The 24,257-nt window shown below is 36.5% G+C and overlaps 2 protein-coding genes across 3 annotated transcripts in view; one reads left to right on the forward strand and one right to left on the reverse strand.

Moving 5' to 3' along the window:
* The window catches only part of LOC121946438 (basement membrane-specific heparan sulfate proteoglycan core protein), a 54,668-nt gene extending 36,946 nt beyond the window's left edge, over positions 1 to 17,722 (forward strand). The window contains exons 16-19 of the mRNA XM_088082141.1: positions 16,062 to 16,130; positions 16,336 to 16,395; positions 16,530 to 16,598; positions 16,714 to 17,722. Of these exons, the coding sequence (XP_087938267.1) occupies positions 16,062 to 16,130; positions 16,336 to 16,395; positions 16,530 to 16,598; positions 16,714 to 16,778 (263 nt within the window). The 3' untranslated portion in view covers positions 16,779 to 17,722. The remainder of the gene's footprint in view (positions 1 to 16,061; positions 16,131 to 16,335; positions 16,396 to 16,529; positions 16,599 to 16,713) is intronic.
* On the reverse strand, positions 1 to 24,050 carry apobec2b (apolipoprotein B mRNA editing enzyme catalytic subunit 2b). 2 transcript variants are annotated; one of them, XR_015777498.1, is made up of 6 exons: positions 20,879 to 21,189; positions 18,463 to 18,643; positions 17,956 to 18,299; positions 17,760 to 17,863; positions 15,853 to 15,885; positions 1 to 300 (listed from the first exon to the last, which is right to left on the reverse strand). XR_015777498.1 is itself a non-coding variant. In XM_042492382.2 (5 exons), the coding sequence occupies exons 1-4, from the start codon at positions 23,981 to 23,983 to the stop codon at positions 17,958 to 17,960; spliced, it is 891 nt and encodes a 296-aa protein (XP_042348316.2). In that variant the 5' UTR covers positions 23,984 to 24,050; the 3' UTR covers positions 17,196 to 17,863; positions 17,956 to 17,957. The 2 variants fall into 2 exon arrangements, 1 of the variants encoding a protein (XP_042348316.2); XM_042492382.2 differs by lacking the exons at positions 1 to 300; positions 15,853 to 15,885 and adding an exon at positions 23,912 to 24,050 and having other exon boundaries at positions 17,196 to 17,863; positions 20,879 to 21,174.
* Positions 24,051 to 24,257: the final 207 nt, after the last annotated feature.

Consider the following 24,257-nt stretch of genomic DNA (forward strand, 5'->3'; position numbering starts at 1 on the left):
TAGAGTCACAGTTCAGGATATTTATTACCAAATAGGCTCGATACATGATAATCAGTTCACAGGCAAAGGTATCCAAAACGGCAGGCAAAAGAGTAGTCAGAAAACGTGGGAATTGGCAAAAAGAAATGAGGAACATGAGAAAGAATGCTGGACTGCTCACGAGGGAGGTAGACAATCTGGCACAGAGGAGTGGGAAGACAATCTAAATACACTGGCGCAATTGAGAAACTAACACGCATGTGGAACACATTAGGCCTGGACAGCGGTCAAACGGGAGGAAAACTTGACAGGATGTTGAATCTGAAATGAGAGTAGATGTGAGACACCGAAATAAAACACAAAGTGGAAGAACGAACAGAAATAATACTGTGCAGAAACATAAATAAGACAGAGGCATGGAAGATGTGTTTTCAACTGATGTTGGGACATGTCATATTTTGACATTTTTGCCATACTATAGCCTTGCCTTTTCGGTCAGTTTTTCAACATGCAGCATTATGGGTTTTTGACCGTTTTTGCAACATGCTATGCTATGGCGTATCTTTGCACGCTATTTTATGCTGTTTTAAGGTGTTTTCAGCTGATTTTGGGACATGTCATATTTTGACAATTTTGCCTTACTATAGCCTTGCCTTTTCGGTCATTTTTTCAACATGCACTATTATGGTGTTTTGGGACGTTTTTGCAACATCCTATGCTATGGCGTGTCTTTGCACGCTATTTTATGCTGTTTTAAGGTGTTTTCAGCTAATTTTGGGACATATCATATTTTGACATTTTTGCCATACTATAGCCTTGCCTTTTTGGTCATTTTTTCAACATGCATTATTATGGTGTTTTCGGCCATTTTTGCAACATCCAATGCTATGGCGTGTCTTTGCACGCTATTTTATGCTGTTTTAAGGTGTTTTCAGCTAATTTTGGGACATGTCATATTTTGACATTTTTGCCTTACTATAGCCTTGCCTTTTCGGTCATTTTTTCAACATGCATTATTGTGGTGTTTTTGGCCGTTTTTGCAACATCCTATGCTATGGCATGTCTTTGCACGCTATTTTATGCTGTTTTAAGGTGTTTTCAGCTGATTTTGGGACATGTCATATTTTGAAAATTTTGCCTTACTATAGCCTTGCCTTTGCTGTCAGTTTTTCAACATGCATTATTATGGTGTTTTTGGCGGTTTTTGCAACATTCTTTACTATGGCGTGTCTTTGCAGGCTATTTTATGCTGTTTTAAGGTGTTTTCAGCTGATGTTGAGACATGTCATATTTTGACAATTTTGCCTTACTATAGCCTTGCCTTTTCGGTCATTTTTTCAACATGCATTATTATGGTGTTTTTGGCCGTTTTTGCAACATTCTTTACTATGGCGTGTCTTTGCACGCTATTTTATGCTGTTTTAAGGTGTTTTCAGCTAATTTTGGGACATGTCATATTTTGACATTTTTGCCTTACTATAGCCTTGCCTTTTTGGTCATTTTTTCAACATGCATTATTATGGTGTTTTCGGCCGTTTTTGCAACATCCTATGCTATGGCGTGTCTTTGCACGCTATTTTATGCTGTTTTAATGTATTTTCAGCTGATTTTGGGACATGTCATATTTTGACATTTTTGCCTTACTATAGCCTTGCCTTTTCTGTCATTTTTTCAACATGCATTATTATGGTGTTTTCGGCCGTTTTTGCAACATCCTATGCTATGGCATGTCTTTGCACGCTATTTTATGCTGTTTTAAGGTGTTTTCAGCTGATTTTGGGACATGTCATATTTTGACAATTTTGCCTTACTATAGCCTTGCCTTTGCGGTCAGTTTTTCAACATGCATTATTATGGTGTTTTTGGCCGTTTTTGCAACATTCTTTGCTATGGCGTGTCTTTGCAGGCTATTTTATGCTGTTTAAAGGTGTTTTCAGCTGATTTTGGGACATATCATATTTTGATATTTTTGCCTTACTATAGCCTTGCCTTTTTGGTCATTTTTTAACATGCATTATTATGGTGTTTTCGGCCGTTTTTGCAACATCCTATGCTATGGCCTGTCTTTGCACACTATTTTATGCTATTTAAAGGTGTTTTCAGCTGATTTTGGGACATGTCATATTTTGATATTTTTGCCTTACTATAGCCTTGCCTTTTCGGTCATTTTTTCAACATGCATTATTATGGTGTTTTTGGCCGTTTTTGCAACATCCTATGCTATGGCGTGTCTTTGCACGCTATTTTATGCTGTTTTAAGGTGTTTTCAGCTGATTTTGGGACATGTCATATTTTGACAATTTTGCCTTACTATAGCCTTGCCTTTTCGGTCATTTTTTCAACATGCATTATTATGGTGTTTTTGGCCGTTTTTGCAACATCCTATGCTATGGCATGTCTTTGCACGCTTATTTTATGCTGTTTTAAGGTGTTTTCAGCTGATTTTGGGACATGTCATATTTTGAAAATTTTGCCTTACTATAGCCTTGCCTTTGCTGTCAGTTTTTCAACATGCATTATTATGGTGTTTTTGGCGGTTTTTGCAACATTCTTTACTATGGCGTGTCTTTGCAGGCTATTTTATGCTGTTTTAAGGTGTTTTCAGCTGATGTTGAGACATGTCATATTTTGACAATTTTGCCTTACTATAGCCTTGCCTTTTCGGTCATTTTTTCAACATGCATTATTATGGTGTTTTTGGCGGTTTTTGCAACATTCTTTACTATGGCGTGTCTTTGCACGCTGTTTTATGCTGTTTTAAGGTGTTTTCAGCTGATTTTGGGACATGTCATATTTTGACATTTTTGCCTTACTATAGCCTTGCCTTTGCGGTCAGTTTTTCAACATGCATTATTATGGTGTTTTTGGCCGTTTTTGCAACATTCTTTGCTATGGCGTGTCTTTGCAGGCTATTTTATGCTGTTTTAAGGTGTTTTCAGCTAATTTTGGGACATATCATATTTTGACATTTTTGTCTTACTATAGCCTTGCCTTTTCGGTCAGTTTTTCAACATGCATTATTATGGTGTTTTCGGCCGTTTTTGCAACATCCTATGCTATGGCGTGTCTTTGCACGCTATTTTATGCTGTTTTAATGTATTTTCAGCTGATTTTGGGACATGTCATATTTTGACAATTTTGCTTTACTATAGCCTTGCCTTTTCGGTCATTTTTTCAACATGCATTATTATGGTGTTTTTGGCCGTTTTTGCAACATCCTATGCTATGGCATGTCTTTGCACGCTATTTTATGCTGTTTTAAGGTGTTTTCAGCTGATTTTGGGACATGTCATATTTTGACAATTTTGCCTTACTATAGCCTTGCCTTTTCGGTCATTTTTTCAACATGCATTATTGTGGTGTTTTTGGCCGTTTTTGCAACATCCTATGCTATGGCATGTCTTTGCACGCTATTTTATGCTGTTTTAAGGTGTTTTCAGCTGATTTTGGGACATGTCATATTTTGACATTTTTGCCTTACTATAGCCTTGCCTTTTCTGTCATTTTTTCAACATGCATTATTATGGTGTTTTTGGCGGTTTTTGCAACATTCTTTACTATGGCGTGTCTTTGCACGCTGTTTTATGCTGTTTTAAGGTGTTTTCAGCTGATTTTGGGACATGTCATATTTTGACATTTTTGCCTTACTATAGCCTTGCCTTTGCGGTCAGTTTTTCAACATGCATTATTATGGTGTTTTTGGCCGTTTTTGCAACATTCTTTGCTATGGCGTGTCTTTGCAGGCTATTTTATGCTGTTTTAAGGTGTTTTCAGCTAATTTTGGGACATATCATATTTTGACATTTTTGTCTTACTATAGCCTTGCCTTTTCGGTCAGTTTTTCAACATGCATTATTATGGTGTTTTCGGCCGTTTTTGCAACATCCTATGCTATGGCGTGTCTTTGCACGCTATTTTATGCTGTTTTAATGTATTTTCAGCTGATTTTGGGACATGTCATATTTTGACAATTTTGCTTTACTATAGCCTTGCCTTTTCGGTCATTTTTTCAACATGCATTATTATGGTGTTTTTGGCCGTTTTTGCAACATCCTATGCTATGGCATGTCTTTGCACGCTATTTTATGCTGTTTTAAGGTGTTTTCAGCTGATTTTGGGACATGTCATATTTTGACAATTTTGCCTTACTATAGCCTTGCCTTTTCGGTCATTTTTTCAACATGCATTATTGTGGTGTTTTTGGCCGTTTTTGCAACATCCTATGCTATGGCATGTCTTTGCACGCTATTTTATGCTGTTTTAAGGTGTTTTCAGCTGATTTTGGGACATGTCATATTTTGAAAATTTTGCCTTACTATAGCCTTGCCTTTGCTGTCAGTTTTTCAACATGCATTATTATGGTGTTTTTGGCGGTTTTTGCAACATTCTTTACTATGGCGTGTCTTTGCAGGCTATTTTATGCTGTTTTAAGGTGTTTTCAGCTGATGTTGAGACATGTCATATTTTGACAATTTTGCCTTACTATAGCCTTGCCTTTTCGGTCATTTTTTCAACATGCATTATTATGGTGTTTTTGGCGGTTTTTGCAACATTCTTTACTATGGCGTGTCTTTGCACGCTATTTTATGCTGTTTTAAGGTGTTTTCAGCTAATTTTGGGACATGTCATATTTTGACATTTTTGCCTTACTATAGCCTTGCCTTTTTGGTCATTTTTTCAACATGCATTATTATGGTGTTTTCGGCCGTTTTTGCAACATCCTATGCTATGGCGTGTCTTTGCACGCTATTTTATGCTGTTTTAATGTATTTTCAGCTGATTTTGGGACATGTCATATTTTGACATTTTTGCCTTACTATAGCCTTGCCTTTTCTGTCATTTTTTCAACATGCATTATTATGGTGTTTTCGGCCGTTTTTGCAACATCCTATGCTATGGCATGTCTTTGCACGCTATTTTATGCTGTTTTAAGGTGTTTTCAGCTGATTTTGGGACATGTCATATTTTGACAATTTTGCCTTACTATAGCCTTGCCTTTGCGGTCAGTTTTTCAACATGCATTATTATGGTGTTTTTGGCCGTTTTTGCAACATTCTTTGCTATGGCGTGTCTTTGCAGGCTATTTTATGCTGTTTAAAGGTGTTTTCAGCTGATTTTGGGACATATCATATTTTGATATTTTTGCCTTACTATAGCCTTGCCTTTTTGGTCATTTTTTAACATGCATTATTATGGTGTTTTCGGCCGTTTTTGCAACATCCTATGCTATGGCCTGTCTTTGCACACTATTTTATGCTATTTAAAGGTGTTTTCAGCTGATTTTGGGACATGTCATATTTTGATATTTTTGCCTTACTATAGCCTTGCCTTTTCGGTCATTTTTTCAACATGCATTATTATGGTGTTTTTGGCCGTTTTTGCAACATCCTATGCTATGGCGTGTCTTTGCACGCTATTTTATGCTGTTTTAAGGTGTTTTCAGCTGATTTTGGGACATGTCATATTTTGACAATTTTGCCTTACTATAGCCTTGCCTTTTCGGTCATTTTTTCAACATGCATTATTATGGTGTTTTTGGCCGTTTTTGCAACATCCTATGCTATGGCATGTCTTTGCACGCTATTTTATGCTGTTTTAAGGTGTTTTCAGCTGATTTTGGGACATGTCATATTTTGACAATTTTGCCTTACTATAGCCTTGCCTTTGCTGTCAGTTTTTCAACATGCATTATTATGGTGTTTTTGGCGGTTTTTGCAACATTCTTTACTATGGCGTGTCTTTGCAGGCTATTTTATGCTGTTTTAAGGTGTTTTCAGCTGATGTTGAGACATGTCATATTTTGACAATTTTGCCTTACTATAGCCTTGCCTTTTCGGTCATTTTTTCAACATGCATTATTATGGTGTTTTTGGCGGTTTTTGCAACATTCTTTACTATGGCGTGTCTTTGCACGCTGTTTTATGCTGTTTTAAGGTGTTTTCAGCTGATTTTGGGACATGTCATATTTTGACATTTTTGCCTTACTATAGCCTTGCCTTTGCGGTCAGTTTTTCAACATGCATTATTATGGTGTTTTTGGCCGTTTTTGCAACATTCTTTGCTATGGTGTGTCTTTGCAGGCTATTTTATGCTGTTTTAAGGTGTTTTCAGCTAATTTTGGGACATATCATATTTTGACATTTTTGTCTTACTATAGCCTTGCCTTTTCGGTCAGTTTTTCAACATGCATTATTATGGTGTTTTCGGCCGTTTTTGCAACATCCTATGCTATGGCGTGTCTTTGCACGCTATTTTATGCTGTTTTAATGTATTTTCAGCTGATTTTGGGACATGTCATATTTTGACAATTTTGCTTTACTATAGCCTTGCCTTTTCGGTCATTTTTTCAACATGCATTATTATGGTGTTTTTGGCCGTTTTTGCAACATCCTATGCTATGGCATGTCTTTGCACGCTATTTTATGCTGTTTTAAGGTGTTTTCAGCTGATTTTGGGACATGTCATATTTTGACATTTTTGCCTTACTATAGCCTTGCCTTTGCGGTCAGTTTTTCAACATGCATTATTATGGTGTTTTTGGCCGTTTTTGCAACATTCTTTGCTATGGCGTGTCTTTGCAGGCTATTTTATGCTGTTTTAAGGTGTTTTCAGCTAATTTTGGGACATGTCATATTTTGACATTTTTGCCTTACTATAGCCTTGCCTTTTCGGTCATTTTTTCAACATGCATTATTATGGTGTTTTTGGCCGTTTTTGCAACATTCTTTGCTATGGCGTGTCTTTGCACGCTATTTTATGCTGTTTTAAGGTGTTTTCAGCTAATTTTGGGACATGTCATATTTTGACATTTTTGCCTTACTATAGCCTTGCCTTTTCGGTCATTTTTTCAACATGCATTATTATGGTGTTTTTGGCGGTTTTTGCAACATTCTTTACTGTGGCGTGTCTTTGCAGGCTATTTTATGCTGTTTTAAGGTGTTTTCAGCTGATTTTGAGACATGTCATATTTTGACAATTTTGCCTTACTATAGCCTTGCCTTTTCAGTCATTTTTTCAACATGCATTATTATGGTGTTTTTGGTGGTTTTTGCAACATTCTTTACTATGGCGTGTCTTTGCACGCTGTTTTATGCTGTTTTAAGGTGTTTTCAGCTGATTTTGGGACATGTCATATTTTGACATTTTTGCCTTACTATAGCCTTGCCTTTGCGGTCAGTTTTTCAACATGCATTATTGTGGTGTTTTTGGCCGTTTTTGCAACATTCTTTGCTATGGCGTGTCTTTGCAGGCTATTTTATGCTGTTTTAAGGTGTTTTCAGCTAATTTTGGGACATATCATATTTTGACATTTTTGCCTTACTATAGCCTTGCCTTTTCGGTCAGTTTTTCAACATGCATTATTATGGTGTTTTCGGCCGTTTTTGCAACATCCTATGCTATGGCGTGTCTTTGCACGCTATTTTATGCTGTTTTAATGTATTTTCAGCTGATTTTGGGACATGTCATATTTTGACAATTTTGCTTTACTATAGCCTTGCCTTTTCGGTCATTTTTTCAACATGCATTATTATGGTGTTTTTGGCGGTTTTTGCAACATTCTTTACTATGGCGTGTTTTTGCACGCTATTTTATGCTGTTTTAAGGTGTTTTCAGCTAATTTTGGGACATGTCATATTTTGACATTTTTGCCTTACTATAGCCTTGCCTTTGAGGTCAGTTTATCAACATGCATTATTGTTGTGTTTTTGGCCATTTTTGCAACATCCTATGCTATGGCGTGTCTTTGCACGCTATTTTATGCTGTTTTAAGGTGTTTTCAGCTAATTTTGGGACATATCATATTTTGATATTTTTGCCTTACTATAGCCTTGCCTTTTCGGTCAATTTTTCAACATGCATTATTATGGTGTTTTCGGTCGTTTTTGCAACATCCTATGCTATGGCGTGTCTTTGCACGCTATTTTATGCTGTTTTAATGTATTTTCAGCTGATTTTGGGACATGTCATATTTTGACAATTTTGCCTTACTATAGCCTTGCCTTTTCGGTCATTTTTTCAACATGCATTATTATGGTGTTTTTGGCGGTTTTTGCAACATTCTTTACTATGGCGTGTCTTTGCAGGCTATTTTATGCTGTTTTAAGGTGTTTTCAGCTAATTTTGGGACATATCATATTTTTATATTTTTGCCTTACTATAGCCTTGCCTTTTTGGTCATTTTTTAACATGCATTATTATGGTGTTTTAGGCCGTTTTTGCAACATCCTATGCTATGGCGTGTCTTTGCACGCTATTTTATGCTATTTTAAGGTGTTTTCAGCTGATTTTGGGACATGTCATATTTTGACAATTTTGCCTTACTATAGCCTTGCCTTCGCGGTCAGTTTTTCAACATGCATTATTGTGGTGTTTTTGGCCGTTTTTGCAACATTCTTTGCTATGGCGTGTCTTTGCAGGCTATTTTGTGCTGTTTTAAGGTGTTTTCACCTAATTTTGGGACATATCATATTTTGACATTTTTGCCTTACTATAGCCTTGCCTTTTCGGTCATTTTTTCAACATGCATTATTATGGTGTTTTCGGCCGTTTTTGCAACATCCTATGCTATGGCGTGTCTTTGCACGCTATTTTATGCTGTTTTAATGTATTTTCAGCTGATTTTGGGACATGTCATATTTTGACATTTTTGCCTTACTATAGCCTTGCCTTTGCGGTCAGTTTTTCAACATGCATTATTGTGGTGTTTTTGGCCATTTTTGCAACATCCTATGCTATGGCGTGTCTTTGCACGCTATTTTATGCTGTTTTAAGGTGTTTTCAGCTAATTTTGGGACATATCATATTTTGATATTTTTGCCTTACTATAGCCTTGCCTTTTCGGTCAATTTTTCAACATGCATTATTATGGTGTTTTCGGCCGTTTTTGCAACATCCTATGCTATGGCGTGTCTTTGCACGCTATTTTATGCTGTTTTAATGTATTTTCAGCTGATTTTGGGACATGTCATATTTTGACAATTTTGCCTTACTATAGCCTTGCCTTTTCGGTCATTTTTTCAACATGTATTATTATGGTGTTTTTGGCGGTTTTTGCAACATTCTTTACTATGGCGTGTCTTTGCAGGCTATTTTATGCTGTTTTAAGGTGTTTTCAGCTGATGTTGAGACATGTCATATTTTGACAATTTTGCCTTACTATAGCCTTGCCTTTTCGGTCATTTTTTCAACATGCATTATTATGGTGTTTTTGGCGGTTTTTGCAACATTCTTTACTATGGCGTGTCTTTGCACGCTGTTTTATGCTGTTTTAAGGTGTTTTCAGCTGATTTTGGGACATGTCATATTTTGACATTTTTGCCTTACTATAGCCTTGCCTTTGCGGTCAGTTTTTCAACATGCATTATTATGGTGTTTTTGGCCGTTTTTGCAACATTCTTTGCTATGGCGTGTCTTTGCAGGCTATTTTATGCTGTTTTAAGGTGTTTTCAGCTAATTTTGGGACATATCATATTTTGACATTTTTGTCTTACTATAGCCTTGCCTTTTCGGTCATTTTTTCAACATGCATTATTATGGTGTTTTCGGCCGTTTTTGCAACATCCTATGCTATGGCGTGTCTTTGCACGCTATTTTATGCTGTTTTAATGTATTTTCAGCTGATTTTGGGACATGTCATATTTTGACAATTTTGCTTTACTATAGCCTTGCCTTTTCGGTCATTTTTTCAACATGCATTATTATGGTGTTTTTGGTCGGTTTTGCAACATCCTGTGCTATGGCATGTCTTTTGCACGCTATTTTATGCTGTTTTAAGGTGTTTTCAGCTGATTTTGGGACATGTCATATTTTGACATTTTTGCCTTACTATAGCCTTGCCTTTGCGGTCAGTTTTTCAACATGCATTATTATGGTGTTTTTGGCCGTTTTTGCAACATTCTTTGCTATGGCGTGTCTTTGCAGGATATTTTATGCTGTTTTAAGGTGTTTTCAGCTAATTTTGGGACATGTCATATTTTGACATTTTTGCCTTACTATAGCCTTGCCTTTTCGGTCAGTTTTTCAACATGCATTATTATGGTGTTTTTGGCCGTTTTTGCAACATTCTTTGCTATGGCGTGTCTTTGCAGGCTATTTTATGCTGTTTTAAGGTGTTTTCAGCTAATTTTGGGACATATCATATTTTGACATTTTTGTCTTACTATAGCCTTGCCTTTTCGGTCAGTTTTTCAACATGCATTATTATGGTGTTTTCGGCCGTTTTTGCAACATCCTATGCTATGGCGTGTCTTTGCACGCTATTTTATGCTGTTTTAATGTATTTTCAGCTGATTTTGGGACATGTCATATTTTGACAATTTTGCTTTACTATAGCCTTGCCTTTTCGGTCATTTTTTCAACATGCATTATTATGGTGTTTTTGGCGGTTTTTGCAACATTCTTTGCTATGGCGTGTCTTTGCACGCTATTTTATGCTGTTTTAAGGTGTTTTCAGCTAATTTTGGGACATGTCATATTTTGACATTTTTGCCTTACTATAGCCTTGCCTTTTCGGTCATTTTTTCAACATGCATTATTATGGTGTTTTTGGCGGTTTTTGCAACATTCTTTACTGTGGCGTGTCTTTGCAGGCTATTTTATGCTGTTTTAAGGTGTTTTCAGCTGATTTTGAGACATGTCATATTTTGACAATTTTGCCTTACTATAGCCTTGCCTTTTCGGTCAGTTTTTCAACATGCATTATTGTGGTGTTTTTTGCCGTTTTTGCAACATCCTATGCTATGGCGTGTCTTTGCACGCTATTTTATGCTGTTTTAAGGTGTTTTCAGCTGATTTTGGGACATGTCATATTTTGACATTTTTGCCTTACTATAGCCTTGCCTTTGCGGTCAGTTTTTCAACATGCATTATTGTGGTGTTTTTGGCGGTTTTTGCAACATTCTTTGCTATGGCGTGTCTTTGCAGGCTATTTTATGCTGTTTTAAGGTGTTTTCAGCTAATTTTGGGACATATCATATTTTGACATTTTTGCCTTACTATAGCCTTGCCTTTTCGGTCATTTTTTCAACATGCATTATTATGGTGTTTTTGGCGGTTTTTGCAACATTCTTTACTATGGCGTGTCTTTGCACGCTATTTTATGCTGTTTTAAGGTGTTTTCAGCTGATTTTGGGACATGTCATATTTTGACATTTTTGCCTTACTATAGCCTTGCCTTTGCGGTCAGTTTTTCAACATGCATCATTGTGGTGTTTTTTGCCGTTTTTGCAACATCCTATGCTATGGCGTGTCTTTGCAGGCTATTTTATGCTGTTTTAAGGTGTTTTCAGCTAATTTTGGGACATATCATATTTTTATATTTTTGCCTTACTATAGCCTTGCCTTTTTGGTCATTTTTTAACATGCATTATTATGGTGTTTTAGGCCGTTTTTGCAACATCCTATGCTATGGCCTGTCTTTGCACGCTATTTTATGCTATTTTAAGGTGTTTTCAGCTGATTTTGGGACATGTCATATTTTGACAATTTTGCCTTACTATAGCCTTGCCTTCGCGGTCAGTTTTTCAACATGCATTATTGTGGTGTTTTTGGCCGTTTTTGCAACATTCTTTGTTATGGCGTGTCTTTGCAGGCTATTTTATGCTGTTTTAAGGTGTTTTCACCTAATTTTGGGACATATCATATTTTGACATTTTTGCCTTACTATAGCCTTGCCTTTTCTGTCATTTTTTCAACATGCATTATTATGGTGTTTTCGGCCGTTTTTGCAACATCCTATGCTATGGCGTGTCTTTGCACGCTATTTTATGCTGTTTTAATGTATTTTCAGCTGATTTTGGGACATGTCATATTTTGACATTTTTGCCTTACTATAGCCTTGCCTTTGCGGTCAGTTTTTCAACATGCATTATTGTGGTGTTTTTGGCCATTTTTGCAACATCCTATGCTATGGCGTGTCTTTGCACGCTATTTTATGCTGTTTTAAGGTGTTTTCAGCTAATTTTGGGACATGTCATATTTTGACAATTTTGCTTTACTATAGCCTTGCCTTTTCGGTCATTTTTTCAACATGCATTATTATGGTGTTTTTGGCCGTTTTTGCAACATCCTATGCTATGGCGTGTCTTTGCACGCTATTTTATGCTGTTTTAATGTATTTTCAGCTGATTTTGGGACATGTCATATTTTGACATTTTTGCCTTGTCTTTGCGGTCAGTTTTTCAACATGCATTATTGTGGTGTTTTTGGCCATTTTTGCAACATCCTATGCTATGGCGTGTCTTTGCACGCTATTTTATGCTGTTTTAAGGTGTTTTCAGCTAATTTTGGGACATATCATATTTTGACATTTTTGCCTTACTATAGCCTTGCCTTTTCGGTCATTTTTTCAACATGCATTATTATGGTGTTTTCGGCCGTTTTTGCAACATCCTATGCTATGGCGTGTCTTTGCACGCTATTTTATGCTGTTTTAATGTATTTTCAGCTGATTTTGGGACATGTCATATTTTGACAATTTTGCTTTACTATAGCCTTGCCTTTTCGGTCATTTTTTCAACATGCATTATTATGGTGTTTTTGGCGGTTTTTGCAACATTCTTTACTATGGCGTGTCTTTGCACGCTATTTTATGCTGTTTTAAGGTGTTTTCAGCTAATTTTGGGACATGTCATATTTTGACATTTTTGCCTTACTATAGCCTTGCCTTTGAGGTCAGTTTATCAACATGCATTATTGTTGTGTTTTTGGCCATTTTTGCAACATCCTATGCTATGGCGTGTCTTTGCACGCTATTTTATGCTGTTTTAAGGTGTTTTCAGCTAATTTTGGGACATGTCATATTTTGACAATTTTGCCTTACTATAGCCTTGCCTTTTCGGTCATTTTTTCAACATGCATTATTATGGTGTTTTTGGCGGTTTTTGCAACATTCTTTACTATGGCGTGTCTTTGCACGCTATTTTATGCTGTTTTAAGGTGTTTTCAGCTAATTTTGGGACATGTCATATTTTGACATTTTTGCCTTACTATAGCCTTGCCTTTTCGGTCATTTTTTCAACATGCATTATTATGGTGTTTTCGGCCGTTTTTGCAACATCCTATGCTATGGCGTGTCTTTGCACGCTATTTTATGCTGTTTTAATGTATTTTCAGCTGATTTTGGGACATGTCATATTTTGACAATTTTGCCTTACTATAGCCTTGCCTTTGCGGTCAGTTTTTCAACATGCATTATTGTGGTGTTTTTGGCCATTTTTGCAACATTCTTTGCTATGGCGTGTCTTTGCAGGCTATTTTATGCTGTTTTAAGGTGTTTTCAGCTAATTTTGGGACATATCATATTTTGACATTTTTGCCTTACTATAGCCTTGCCTTTCCATGTCTTTTCATGTTTTCAGCATGATATTTTATGGGTTTTGGGCAATTTTTTGATTTTTTTTTTAACACTGTATGCTATAGCATGCCTCCCATGCTATCCTAAGTTGTTTTTCAGCTGTTTTTTGGACACTCCAAACTTTGATATTTTTCGCCATGCATTGCTTTTTTGGTCATTTTTTCAACATAGTATTTTTTAAGTGTTTGGGCCTTTTTTTGATGTTTTTTTCAACACTGTATACTATAACATGCCTCTACATTCTATACTTAATGTGGTTTTCATCCGTTATTGGGACATGATATATTTCAAATTTTTGAAACCAACTCAAAACCACCTAGTATGGCATGTTCAGACACATCATAGTATATACTGTTTAAAAAATACACCCAAAAATATCATAATATAGCATGTCAAAACTACGACCAGAAACATCATCCTGTGGTATGCTGAAAATAGCATGCCGAGACACACCATAGCATAGAATTTTTCAAAAACAGCCAAAAACAGCATGATATAGTATGTGCAAAAATCAACTGAAAATGTCAATCTTTTGTATGGCGAAAAGTGTCCAAAAAATGGCTGAAAATCGCAGATTATAGCTTGTAGAGAGCATGCAGCAATACATTATTGTATAACATACTGATATAATGATCAAACACATTCAAATGTAGCATGTTGAAAAATGTCAAATGTGACATTTCCAAAACAAGGCTTAAAACAGTCAAAAAACTGCCAAAAATGGCATGATACAGCATTTTGAAAACATGACCAAAAATGACATAGTGTGGTATGTTGAAATGTGTTTGACAACATACTATACTTGGACTTTTTTATAAAAAAATTTTAACGACATAATATTCTATAACTTTTTTTTTTTTTTACTGCATTTAAATGGATTTTTATTCCATGCTTCAATGTTAGTTTTTTGTTGCATATTATACTTTGAATGATTTTTTGGCGTTTTAATTATTTTTTATTTATTATTTACATTTTATTATATTTTTATGACGTAGTAATGTATGACTTTTTAAAATGGATTCAGATGACATGCTAAACTATGACATTTTCACAGCATACTGTACTATTACAGGTATCATGGCACTTAAATTCTGTTTTTTATGACATGCTATACTGTAGACAGTAGTTATTGCATTTTAATACTTTTTTGACATGCTATACTGTAGCAATCCTTTTTTAAAAAAATATGAAATATGAAATATTATACTATCAGATTTTTTATTACATCTCAATGATGTTTTTGTGACATGCTATACTATGACATCTTATTTAATATTTTATGACATGCTATAGTATTACATCTTTTATAGTATAATATGCTATTTTTTATTACATTTTAAGTACACTTGTAATATTTAAATTTTGTCATGGCACTTCTTTGGATACTTTTATTAATATTTAATGACATGCTATACTATGATATTTTTTGAAATTGCATTTCAGTTAATTTTTCATGAAACGCTATTTTTTTAATTCATGTGACTGAATTCTTTATGACATCCTACATTTTACTGTGTTTTAATGAACTTTTAATTACTTGCTATACTATGTCATTTTACAGCACACCTCCATATCCTGTATTTTTAGGACATTTTACTGATTTTTTATCATATATACTACGAATTTTATTTTTATTTACTTTTTATAATATGCTAAGCTATGAACTTTATTAAAATGACATTTTAATGAGTTTTTCATGATATGCTATACTTTGACATTTACATTGCATTTAAGGCATAGTTTAAACGTGGCTTTTTTTGGCATTATATACTTTGACTTTTTTCTTTTTAATTATTTATGAAACTGTGATGTGTTTATGACATTTTAATTTGTTTTTAATGACACACTATACAATGAGGTGTTTTTGGCATTATGAATGTTTATGACATTTTAATGAACTTTTTTGACATGCTCTACTATGACGTTAGCACTGTAGTTGTTCACACATTTTTTGGCATTATACTTACTTTAAATAGCATGTTTTACAGCATAGTTTATTTTTTTTCCGGCATACAATAATGCGACATTTTTTAATGAAATTTGAATGAATATTTTTTTATATGCTATGCTATAATGTTCAATTCAATGACTTTTTTTTTATGACAAGCCATACAGTGACGTTTTTTTATGGTATACTATATTAAGATGCTTTTTATGATATTTTAATGACATTCAGCACTGTGGCATTTAATTGCATTGTATAATATGATGTTTTTCATAGCGTTCTAATTATTTTTTTTATGATATGGTATAACATGGCATTTTAAAAAGGCATAATTGTATTACATGCTATTGTATGACTTTTTCACAACATGCTATACTATGATGTTCTGACAGTATACTACTGTATCCTGTGATCTTTTTTGTGATATAATTTGTGACACTCTATACTAGTACTTTTTTAAATGGTATTTTATACTATGACATATTTTGTGGAATATTATGCTATGGTTTTTTGCAGTTAGCAACTAGCTGGTGAACGTAGTGGAATATTTATTAGTTTAAGAGTCAGATTTTACCTTCAGGAGTTCATGGAGTTCAAAGCAGTGAGTCTGAAAGAGAGAGGAAAGAAAGGTGAAAAATTATAAGACAATCAAATGTGAGTGTTACTGCAGGTATAAATGTGACATCTTGACTGCTTCATAGTACAGGCTAGCCCTATTAATCCCATATTACCAAACAAACCACAATGAGGTGACCTGTTATTATCATTTTTTTTACCTCATAGCCAACAATGAAGAGAGGCCAGAAGAGGCAGAGCTGTTTCCTACCATGGCGCAGCTTAAGGATCGTGATGGTATGTTGACATCACTTCTTATGGCTTGTGGTTTTGGTTGCCATTTCTGCATATGCTGCAGATACAGCCCCACCAGTGAATCATTTATGAACTATTTTAGCTACTTTATTCTACCCACTGACATTTTCAAGTGAGAGTCTGTGTTTTGTTGTCTAAAATTATTGGTACTTTTGTGTTAAAGCTGCTTCTTCCCTGCTTCTTACAGATGTAGCCTGTCCACTGGTCCAGTACATCACAGATGCAGAACTGAGAGCTTCATCTAAAGGTAAATAACCCACAGATGAGTAAAGCAGATGATATAAAAACTGTATTTCTATGCATGCTTTGTGAAAGTTTCTTGGGTTTATCTCTTACCAACATGCTTGCTTAGTTGCTTTTTTAAAACATTCTGACCTGCAGAGGCAGAGGAGAATGGCACAATTTGCAGTGAAACAACACCATTACCAATAACCTCGCAAGAGGATCAAGGTAAGTTATACTATAAATGCACCTTTCCTATTGCACCTTGCCAATTTATTTCTAACCTACACACAAAAGTATTTCTAATCCATATTTTCACATCTTTGCCTTCATGTCTTTCTAGCCGAGACCAGTGAGAGCCATGATAGCACAGAAAACAACGGTGGGCTGGTTTCCTTTAAACAATGAGTAACTGAAGCTCCAATTGCATCAGTTTTGCAAATAATTACAAAACTATAGACTTGTTACAGCGCTGTGAGGCTTAAATGGTCATTACAAACCAGAAAACAACATTTTTGGATTACTGGAGAGACAATTTCGCTTTTGTGCCGTGCCCCAAGCGGTGTAAAAAATTTAGTTTTAACTTTCTAGATAAAAGTTGGGTTAATTTATTTTGATTGCTCCTCTGGGGACTATAACTGTTGGTACTAAATTAATTGGAAATTAAAATTGTTGACATATTTTGCACTCTGGACCAACAGAATGCCATATATATGTGTACATATTTTTTTTTGCACTGAGCATTGCTTGGTAACACAATGTTGTTGAGAGCTGTGCATGTTTGAATTCAAATATTTGTATTGATGGAATCTCAAAGGAAATGCATACATTTTTTGATTTTATTGTTTTCAATTATAGGCACTGTACATATATGTTTATCTGCAGGAGAATGTATAAATCCTCCCTTAGTTAGTGTTTCACTTATTAGAGCAAACACCTGGGGCCAGATGTATAAACCATGTGTGAACACAAAAAAATGTGCCAGTTTCAATGACTGAGATATTATTTTGCACGTTCTGTAAGATGCCAATCCAAGGCATATCTATAAATTCAAGTTTAAATTATTTCTGAGTGAAGAATCATTCTTTTTTACTTGCATTGTCATCATTGATTTTATTCTGAATTGTGAAGTAACTGTTAAGTCTGTTTCAATATGAGCACTGGAAATGAATCATTTTTAATCTTTGAGGATTAATAATGATGATTGAGATATTTGTTGTGAATGTTATGCATCTGGCTCCAGGTGTGAATAAATGCAAGTTAGTTAATATTAAATGCTTTCCTCTTCTTAATGATATTCAAACAATTTGTGTTACCCCATGGAATTATCAAAATAAAAAATACAAAATGTTGCCATGAGTGGTCATTTAAACTTGTACTGATATGCACCATCAGATGTGACTGCACAAAACACACATTCAACCAGTGGGTATATAACAAATAGGTTGATTTTGTGGTTCAGTCAGTGGGGAGATCTTGTCCATCATGTGCACCTACGACAAACGACACAAGTAAAAGACAGTCATTCTTTTTTTCCCAAAAGAAGCATATAGGCCCAGCACATACGTATATAATAATGACTCACATTTACTTGAGGATATCTGCCAGTTTCTCCACATAGTAGTTGTAGTTCTCCTGACAATCCTCCCAGGGTGCAAAGGTCTGGTCCTCCTTCTCCACGTACGTTTCCCAAACATGTTCGAAGTCAGTCGGCTTCATCATCCGCAGTTTGCAGCCGGCGCTCGCCAAAGCCCGGAGGCCTTCCACTATCTCCGGCTGCTCCCACTCAAAAAGACGGGAGCAGAACATGCAGAGACGGACCTTCTTGCGCTGCTGTAGGAGGGTGGCCAATTTGGCTGCACAAGCTGCACAGGGACTGGATGTTATATACCATGTGACTTCATACTCTTGGGCAGCATTAGGGAGCACCTGGAAAGGAAAGAGTGGGGATTAACGTAGGCATGAAGGAGAATAAACATTATCATATTTCTTAATCACAAGAGAAAAGGCTAATGAAAAGTCAAACTTTTCAGTGATTTCAAACATGTGCTACATGATTCTACAGTGAGAAAAGCATGTGGGCATGCATTACCTGCTGAAAGAAGGCCTCTTCAGCATGGGCTGTGGCATGTTCATCCTCCATATAACCTTTCAGAGGCTCTGTGGTGCCTCCTGGTGTATCCACTCTAAAACACAGCAGGGTCTTGTTCCTCCCTGATGAGTACTCCACGTTCCTGAACTGAAACTTGAAGTAGAAAGGACTCATCTGTTCCCTGGTGGAGATTGACAGAGAGAGTTTCCATAAATCTGTTTTCTTTTCGGTGAATACCAAATCAAACGTTTCATAAAAAAACAGCACTAACTTTAATCACGAAGGCTTTTTCATTGTTTGAAGGCCAAAGGAATACTTTATGCCAAAGGAACGTCTGTAAATCAATTACTAACCCTGTGTTACATTGAATTTGTGAGGAAAACTTTTTTACTGTTAAAGGAGCAATCCAATCTGAGAAAACATTTTATCATTATTAATCCGGTCAACATTTAACAACAGCACCATATATCAAAACATCCCTTTACAAACCTTTTATTGAGTGACTTTGGTGTTTTCAAGGGTTAGATTGGATTCAGCAAGGTCACACAATAATAAACTGATGGATGCAGTGGTAGACCAGCAGCTCCTGTGTTCAGCCAGGTAAAAATACTATTTACTAGTTATTTTTGGAAGAGAGCATAGTTAAGTTTCACTTTCCACTCAATTTCTTGTTGTATAGGGCTGTCTGAAGTACAGAGCATACCATTGGATAAATGAGACTTGGACGATACTGCTCGGGTTTGAGAGTTTGTAAATTAAGGTTTTGATTTAGTTTTGCTGTTTATAAACGCAGCCGACTCTTAAATCAATTCCTCAAGAATGTTTTTGATTCTTTTTTCATCAGAGGCATACGAGAAAAACAAAGTTTACTTCGCAAATTAAACTTAACAGGTGAGTAATTTCTATACTTATGTGGGGGTGAGGTATTACATTGAAGGAACAGTGTAGGATTTAGAGGCATCTAAAAAGAAGAATTGCAGATTGCACCAGCTGAAACTTTTCCCACGTACCAAGTGTGAACTTCCAGTTAGGATTTCCTTGTTTATTGTTTAGAAGGTTTTTATCAAAAGTCAAATTATCTGTAGAGGTCTCTTCCTCTAAAAAACAAATGGACCATTTGAGTGGAGACACTGAATAAAGCAGTTTAACATTACAAATCAATGTTTCTCCAATGCTGTTCTGCTAACTGGAGATGTGCTGCAAGCTCAGCACCTACTATTGTATGCTAAACATTTTTCTTTGATAACATAAGATCCAGATTTTCAGGAAATTTTTAGCAAGGGCCAAATTATTGGCAAAGGGCCTCTTTTCCAAAAAAAAAAAAAATGGAGCCCATGATATGAACAAGTAAAATCACTGAATAAAGCAAATAAGATAATCTGTTAATCGGATGCTGCTCCCAACAGTGGGGCTTCTAACTACAATGGCCAAAGCGAAAATACAAATGACTCCCTGTCGAGTGTTTGGTTTGTCTCTTGTGGACTACTGTAGAAACATGGCGATGCAACATGGCAGACTCCGTGGAAGAGAACCCGCTCCCTATGTAGAGAAAACAGCTCATCCTAAAGTGACACAAATAGGATTCTTATTACCAGATAATGAAACACTATGGAAAATATACTTATATTACACTCCATTAAATCCTACACTCTGGACATTTTAAATTAGCAAGAAAAAGTAAAAACAACAGCAAAAAAAATCTTCATGATGTGTGAACACTGCTTTCAACGTTGTCTGTCACCTTCAATCACAGTGCATGACAGTGCTACTGGCATTCCCATCCTGGCCTAACAGTGAGCGCATGAGTCACTCATTTTGTAATGAATTTGTCAACCATCCAAGACACATAAAAAGAGTGATGATGGCGAGTCTTTGAAAAAGACTGGTGACACAGTGAATAGAATATTAATGAGGCTACCACTGAGTAAACTGATGTTTCTATAAATATTTTTGGCTTTCACATCATCCCATTATCTGTAGATGTGCGAGGCCCTTCATGATTCAGCCACTGTACAGCGCACATTCCCCTCCTGTCTTTCTTTATTAATCCATTGTTATATTGCACACGAATAGCCAGATGGATTTCACAAATAGATCTCGCATATCAAACAGCTAATACTCTAAAGAACAGAGACAGGGAAACAGATGCTAGGCGGAGTGATATAGCAAGGGCCGGCATCTGTCGGCTCTGTGACTCATCCCTATTCTTACCGCTGGGTTAGTTTGGATGGCAGATGCAAGTCATTAGTATCCTTCCTCTCTAAAATCAGCAATCAAACATCCAAAGGGAACAATATGACTTTTAGAAAGATGTGAAAAACAACTTAAGAAAAGCCCGAATAACCAAAAAGTGTATGAGTTAAGAAGCATGTGTTGTTAAAGTGACTATAGCCTTTGCGATGTAAATCTTACTCACCCTGTGACAATCTCAAACGGTGGCAGTTCTATGGGCTGAAACTCTCCATTTTCTTCACTGTTCGCCGCCTCCTCTCCAGTTGCGCCTTCACTTTTCCCATTCCTCTTCTCCTCATCCTTCTTCGGCTGCTCGGGGGTCTGCTCCGGCTTTTTCACAACTTTGTCGGGCTTCTTCACATTTTTCTCCTTCCCCTTCTCCTTTTCCTTGTCCTTCTCATCATTCGTTTTGGTTTCCACCTTCTTTTCTTTCCTCTTAACAGTGACCCTGCTGTTTCTGTCGGCCATGATTTTAGAGTACTTGGGTGAGAGTGTTAGATAGAAAGGGAGGGACAGAGAGGGGAGAGATAGCTTAGGGTAAGTAGAGTGATAACCCTAGTGCATTTACAGAAATAGACCCTATTGTGTGCCGTGGCTGGAGTCACAACATATGCATGTCTGGCCAGGGCAGGGATAGGTTGACACACTCCTCCTCTTTCCATGCCCTGGCTGTTAAAAGGTCAAAGGACAACATAAGAGTGAATGACCATGTTTTGAATGATTAACTTTGGATCAAAACTGGACTTACATCTCTTAATCACTTTATACAATTGCCAAATAAAGAAAGGAAGCTTCCAGAGTCTCTGTATAAATGTACAACTTCAAACAAAATGAGAGGCAGCTCTTTAATCCATCTGGCTTTAACTGTCAACAGTCCAGCAACAGGCAGGTTATTAATAACGATGCTTAGCTGTGTGTATGGGGTAACCAGGGGTCTGTTGATACTGAACACCACATTTGTTTTTGCCAACTCCGGTGACCTGCAGCCCCGTTAGCAATACACAAAGGCCAATGAGAGGGCACCCCTTATAGGGGCAGCTGGGAATCAGTGCAATACAAACAAACACAAACACAGAGTATTTGTCTCTATGCTATAAATAAGAGTGCAAGAGTGAATACAACACTAAATGTGAAGCTGAAGTGGGAAAATGAACCATGTGCTAATATTATAGAAGATAAATGGTTGCATATTTGGAGAACACAACACTCTACAACATCCGCATGTACTTGGAGAGAGCACTGTTGGAAGAATATAATAAGATTCTTTATGACAACCCAGATTGAGAGCAAATTGCACAATAATGTTGGAGAAGATTTGGGGCAGCAAATGTGAGTCATAGCCATGTATTTTGGCTTTGTCCTGAAATTGTACAGTTTTGGATAGACATTCATATGGCTATTATCAAATTCCTGGGCTATGATGTACCAAGGTCATGTTTGGTTCTATATTTTGGCAATATGACAGGGGGCACTGTGTTGAGAGAAGACAGATATCTACTGAAAATCATGTTGGCAGCTTGCAATAAGGCCATCATTACGAGGTGGTACAAGGCTGAACCATAAACACGTGATGAATGGCTGACAAATATGAATGAAATATATGATCTGGAACTGTTAAAGAAAAGGATAAAAATCCAAGATAGGCGGTGTCAAGAGAACTGGGAGAAATGAAGAATGTTTGTGTGTAATGTCAATCCAGATCTTTTTGTTTCCTTTTTGTTTTGTTTTTTTTCTTATCTTTCCTTTTATAACACTTTTTGTAAAAACAATACAAAATATAGTGTTAAAAAAACAGTGCAAGAGTGAAGTGTGGCCCAGTGTGCATGTGCCCGTGAACAATCAATCTATGAAATCACCCTGCATCAATATGGTCCTCTGCTGAGGCCATTGCGTGGGGGAGGGGGAAATTGGTTTTGTAAGAGCGTGTGTATTTTTGCATCTATGTGTCTATGTGCAGACAAAAACAGCTTTCTGCACTGCAGATGTAATAACTTGAGGCATAAGGGAGAGTGGGGGAAGGAGGGGGCAGTTCAATTACAATTTCCTTTCCTACCTCAGTCTCACTCTCTGCCAAGTAATTCATTTCAGAGGCAATTACCAATAGGACCGCAGCCCAGCCTGCTCGACTAACTCAAATGGATGAGCTGTCATAGCCGGGGGTGGGGGGGCCTGAGGGGGAGGGAGGGAGAGACGAATCAAGCTGCTCCACATAACACTCGCAAACAACAACACACCCATGGGGATCGGCGAAAACACTTTTCAAAGATAAACACACTGACACATCCACCCAGATATCTAGCGACACATCTAAATCCACAGAGACGTCCTGCAGTGATAATCATTAAGATCACAGCAATCTTTGATAATTATGATCTATGAGGAGAATCTCGTTGTATCTCACACAGATTAACACACTTCCTCTGAAGTGCTTTTGAACTACAACAAACACAATAACACTGGGATGATGCTGCTTTGGAGTCTGGAAAAAAGAGATGTAACCCTCGTAATCAGATCCATACTAATTTTTTCACAGCCAGTCATCTACAAATCAATTGATGCTGTTGCTCCTTACTTATCACAAAAAATAATCAGTGCATTCAAACAGTTTGTTCCTTCTGATTTAGCAGTAGAGTTCAGTAGCTACTTATAGTTTCCTGTCATTCATTTTGATTAATACGGTGTTGTGAGCCTCGTTGGCTTTGAGGGAAAGAAATGTGACTGCTGACTGCCTGCTGACTCAAATTTAACTGTAATGGAATTACATGCAATTACGCAGCATCCCCACCGGCCCGACCGAGAGTAAAAGATTCCCTGAATAAAGTCAAACACACATTCCAATGCTCATAGTTTCTCCTTCAAAGCGCTGCCCTGCAAAATGATTTCAAAATATTTCAGTGAGGTCAGACAAAGCAAAAGCCAATGTTGTGCCACATGCACACATCCTCTGCTCATTTGCTGGGGCCGAAGCAGGGTCAAACCCATTTAAATTGCTGAGAGTTCTGAAGTAGAATTCGACATTGATTGAAAATGGAAGAAAGTGGTGGTAAAGAAAATGAAATGGAATTAACCCCCACTCTGAGAGAGCCCATGTGGAGTTATAAAGGACTGGAAGGAGGAAAATATAAATGAATTAGGGCAAAAAAATTGGATATATGAAGCAGGTTCAAGCTTTTCTCCACTGGCAAGAAAAAAGGTGTACATGCATGAGTGCACTCACATCTGCAAACTGCACACACCTCTGCATTAGGATTTGAAGCTCGTTAATCATGATGTCCCAGTGATGAGGCATACATACAGAGAGAGAAAAGAATAAATGGATGATACATATTGTTTAGCAGCTGATGTCTTCTTTTAAAAAACAACAAATGAATTAGTCAAAACCTCTAGGGCTATGACTAATACTTGGTTATCTCAGTGAAAATAAATCATATGCTACAATTAATGACCATTTGGTTATTGTTGGTTTGTCAGTTCACAGATACAAGCTGTGTTTAGGGTTCAGAGGATTGAGTGTTGGGGCTTTGCAGTCTTGTGGTTGTCTTAAGACCTTGTCCAGACAAAAT

This window comes from Plectropomus leopardus, chromosome 9 (genome assembly GCF_026936395.1).
Source record: "Plectropomus leopardus strain MGB_pleo_1.0 chromosome 9, ASM2693639v1, whole genome shotgun sequence".
NCBI lineage: Eukaryota > Metazoa > Chordata > Actinopteri > Perciformes > Serranidae > Plectropomus > Plectropomus leopardus.

Bases quoted from the DNA above. Each gene is read 5' to 3' on its own strand.
- apobec2b (XM_042492382.2), bottom strand. From the start codon at position 23,983: ATGCCTCATCACTGGGACATCATGATTAACGAGCTTCAAATCCTAATG. The intron at 21,175-23,911 runs GTGAGTGCACTC...CTCTCACCCAAG, and splicing joins GGTGTGTGCAGTTTGCAGAT to TACTCTAAAATCATGGCCGA. The intron at 18,300-18,462 runs GTAATGCATGCC...TTTCCTTTCCAG, and splicing joins AAGAGGCCTTCTTTCAGCAG to GTGCTCCCTAATGCTGCCCA.